At 33.4% G+C, this 4,225-nt stretch overlaps 1 protein-coding gene across 1 annotated transcript in view; it reads left to right on the plus strand.

Moving 5' to 3' along the window:
* Positions 1-3,004, plus strand: part of LOC100177891 (sushi, von Willebrand factor type A, EGF and pentraxin domain-containing protein 1-like) — a 74,887-nt gene extending 71,883 nt beyond the window's left edge. The window contains exons 109-115 of the mRNA XM_026834727.1: positions 1-125; positions 300-426; positions 776-942; positions 1,274-1,427; positions 1,734-1,875; positions 2,212-2,403; positions 2,783-3,004. Coding sequence (XP_026690528.1) covers positions 1-125; positions 300-426; positions 776-942; positions 1,274-1,383 — 529 coding nt within the window. The 3' untranslated portion in view covers positions 1,384-1,427; positions 1,734-1,875; positions 2,212-2,403; positions 2,783-3,004. The remainder of the gene's footprint in view (positions 126-299; positions 427-775; positions 943-1,273; positions 1,428-1,733; positions 1,876-2,211; positions 2,404-2,782) is intronic.
* The last annotated feature ends 1,221 nt before the right edge of the window (positions 3,005-4,225 follow it).

Genomic DNA, 4,225 nt, shown 5'->3' on the forward strand with positions numbered 1-4,225 from the left:
AACAACTTTTGGAAACCAGGCACGATACGAATGTGATGTGGGATACCAGCTCATACCGGCTGAATCCAGTGTTCGAACTTGTCTTGAAACTGCTTCATGGAGTGGCCTGCCTCCATTTTGCCAGCGTAAGTATAAGATCTAAACTTTTTTTAGTATATGACTTAATTACAAGTTTTGCTATTTTTTGCTTTTTGTATTGATTAGTTTTGAAATGTTAATAAAGCCTTTACCAATTGTTTGATTTACAATTCAAGCTTGTTTTGTAAGTTAATTTGTTTCTTGATAATCAATTTGTTCAGGTGTGTCATGTGGAAGACATCATCCACTAAGCAACGGGGTGCTCTCCAAGAGGGGAGTGATCAGATATGGATCCTCAGTTTACTTCAATTGCGATGAGGGGTACACACTTATAGGAGATAATGAAAGGTAAAATATTGTAAATTAGACAACATTTTGTGCAGCTGGCAATACATTCAAAAATAGAAAAAATCATGTGGCAGAAAAGGTCAAAAATTGATTGCTGAAGATATTATTGGTGCCACACAAATTATTATTGGTGCCATTAGCATTTTCTTATAGAACAACTATGTAATGAAAATAACACACCAGTGAACTTCAGTAAATAAAAATCACCCACAAAATTACCTTTGTGGTAACTTCTAAGCTGGCTCGGAGTGTATGAAATGGAACACCCGTGTTATAACGACTGTCGTGTTCAGGCCACGCGAAGATAAAGAAAGCTACATTCATTCATTTATCATATTACTTTGCTTAGAACATGCGATGCAGATGGTAACTTCAATGGTGTGCAACCCATATGTGAACCTATAAGCTGTGGTAGCCATCCTGATGTTGTGAATGGTAGAGTGGAACCTGATGATGTGACTCACTTTGGTGAAACTGTCAACATAACTTGTGACCCAGGATTTTCGCTGTATAGTGGTACGCTAATTGAAAAAAGTCTTTACTGAAATTTGGGAACTAAAAGTATTTTAGTAGTTAGGTCAGCATTAGAGTATTAAGTAGTTGGGCATCCCTGTCATAAATCAAATGTGCTCTGGTTGATCATGTTATAGGACCTCTCCTATGTTAAATTGATTGAAAACAAGAACCTTTTAAAGTTGCAACTGTTACCAGGCATTGCACAATATGTTATTTAGTGTTAAGAAAGTCTGTTCAAAAACTGCTATCTTCTACTGTATAACCAAACTCTTAGCTAAAATTTCTAAACAGTTTTTTTTATTTTTTTTATTAGTGAACTAATTTTTACCAGGTAATGAGACACGAACTGCCAAAGTAATGGCAACTGGTCTGGTGATGATCCAGTCTGTGCTTCTCTTATGGTTGGTAGATTTTCATTTGCATCGGACTTTTCAGCATTAACTGATGGATGTTATGCACCTGAGGTGGAGGGAAGAAATGTTAAAGTAAGTTTGTATTTAATTTTCACTTAAATCTAATATAAACTCCTTTTGCCATTTAAACTCCTTATGCCAGCTTCTGAGTTAACACTTATGTAATTTTAGTTATAGATTATACTTTAGTCTAATACAACAAAATTATTGTAAGCAACGTAGCCAATGACAGTCGTTTTCATACCAATTTTCTGTTTTCATACAACCCAAATTTCTCAAAAAATGTTCTTTTAAAAAAAACAAGTCAAACCAATTGTATAATGAAAGACATACCTCTACTTTTTTTATAAAACATTTACCATATTTTTTTATTTCTAGTTACTGCATGGGGATGAGATACTTCCCCACTACGAACTTGACAGTGAACTTCATTTCTGCTGCATGCCGGGGTACAGAGCTGTATCTCAACTTACTATTCAATGTGTAGATGGAAGATGGACAGATCAACCAGAATGTGCTTGTACGTGTTTTTTTTTTTATTTGGCATTAAGCCGTTTGCAATAGGAACTCAAAATATAAAACACATGTTTTATAAATGAATCAATGCAACTTGCTTTATCCATCCTGGCCGGTAAACAACAGTTGTTATAACACGGAACAAATAATATTTTGCTAAATTTATACTTCAACTAAAATGACTTTATCAGTCTCTACAGAAGAGGCAGTAAAATAAAAATAATAAAATAATCAAGCTTGGACAGTATATATCCAACAGAATACATTTTATTGGGCTTAATTTTTGTAGATTACATATTTCGAAACAATTGATCCTGAATAATTAAAAGTATTGTTCCAGCTCTTTGTCGCCATCGGTGTCTGCATAGTGGGAGTTGCGTCGCTCATGATAAATGCTCGTGTGTGAATGGTTGGTCTGGTAACAGATGCCGACACCCTACATGTATCTTGCCATGCATGAATGGGGGATACTGCTCTGCTCCATACACATGCACTTGTTCTCCTGGGTGGACTGGTGAAAGATGCCAAACACGTAAGTTATTAATCTTTTAATAGTTCAATTGGTATTGTAAAGGAAGTGTACAAATATTTGTACTTATTATAAAAAAATATTTTTTCACATATAATTTTTAAAAAATATTATTTTCTGTTCGAATACAACGAAGGACAGATTAATTGATTCAGCAGAGAGAAATAAATTAGCAGCAAAACAACAGTGGTTAAAAAACTAAAATTAAAGTTAACAAAATTATTTTACAGTACTATAATGTAAGTTTGGTAAAAAATGATAAAAAAAAACAGTTTTAAACATGTTTTTTTTAGAAAAAGGAATAGAAAAATAATATTATATAATAAAGAGGTGGAAAATTCTGAATGAAACAGTTTTTTAATTTTCATTTCTGTATTAACAGCATTCTGCACAAAGAGCTGCCAGAATGGTGGACAGTGTGTGTCTCCAGAACAATGCAAATGTCCCTATGGATATTTTGGTGAAGATTGTAGTGAAGAGAGATCTTACTTTGGTCTCTATTGGTAGAAACGATACATTTTGCGCTCTATGGATTTGACCCCGGACTTGTCATGACCTGATTTTTCTTTGTTTTACTTTCAAATATATTCAACCTGCATTGACTTGAGTGTTTTTAAGATATTTTGTTAGTTCAGAATCCATATTTAAAAGTGCAGATTATTATCAGAGCAATATTTTGTCTCTTGGTGTCATTTTGTTAAACAATCATAGATAAAAAATCGGTAAAATTTAAACAAGACATGGGTAAAACATGAATAAACTATAATAAAAAATTTAGAGAAAACATGGACACAAGTTGGACAACACATATACAAAAGCATCATGCGTTGGGGTAGAATCTCACATTTTCAACTGTGGCAAAAATCAGATTTTTTTCGAGTTCTGGTACAAACACATGATACCAGTACCATGCGTTGGAGTAGAATCCTACATTTTCGACTTTTTTAAAAATCAGATTTTTTTCGAGTTTTGGTACAAACACATAATACTGGTATTATGCGTTGATGTAGAATCTCACATTTCAACTTTTTCAAAAATCAGATTTTTTTTTAGTTTTGGTACAGCACATAATATGATATCATGCGTTGATGTTTAATCTCACATTTTCAACTTTTTCAAAAATTAGATTTTTTTTTAGTTTTGTTACCAGCACATGAGTATCATGCGTTGGGGTAGGATCTCACATTTTCAACTTTTTCAAAAATTTGATTTTTTTTTAGTTTTGGTACAAACACATGATACCAGTATCATGCCTTGGGGTAGGATCTCACATTTTCGACTTTAGCAAAAATTTGATTTTTCCAGTTTTGGTACAAACACATGATACCAGTACCATGTGTTGGGGTAGGATCTCACATTTTCGACTTTGGCAAAAATTGGAATTTTCTGAGTTTTGGTACAAACACATGACACCAGTATCATGTGTTGGGGTAGGATCTCACATTTTCGACTTTGGCAAAACTTGAATTTTCTGAGTTTTGGTACAAACACATGACACCGGTACCATGTGTTGGTGTAGAATCTCACATTTTTTACTTTGGCAAAAAATTAGATTTTTTAAGTTTTGGTACCAACACATGGTACAAGTATTATGCGCTGGGTCCAATCCCACATTTTCGACTTTTTCAAAAATCAGATTTTTTTTTAGTTTTGGTACCAACACATGGTACTGGTATTATGCGTTGGGGTCCAATCTCACATTTTCGACTTTTTTAAAACTCAGATTTTTTTGAGTTTTGGTACAGCACATGATATCATGCGTTGGGGTTTAATCTGACATTTTCGACTTTAGCAAAAATTTGATTTTTCAAGTTTTGGTACCAAC

Source organism: Ciona intestinalis, chromosome 5 (assembly GCF_000224145.3).
Source record: "Ciona intestinalis chromosome 5, KH, whole genome shotgun sequence".
NCBI lineage: Eukaryota > Metazoa > Chordata > Ascidiacea > Phlebobranchia > Cionidae > Ciona > Ciona intestinalis.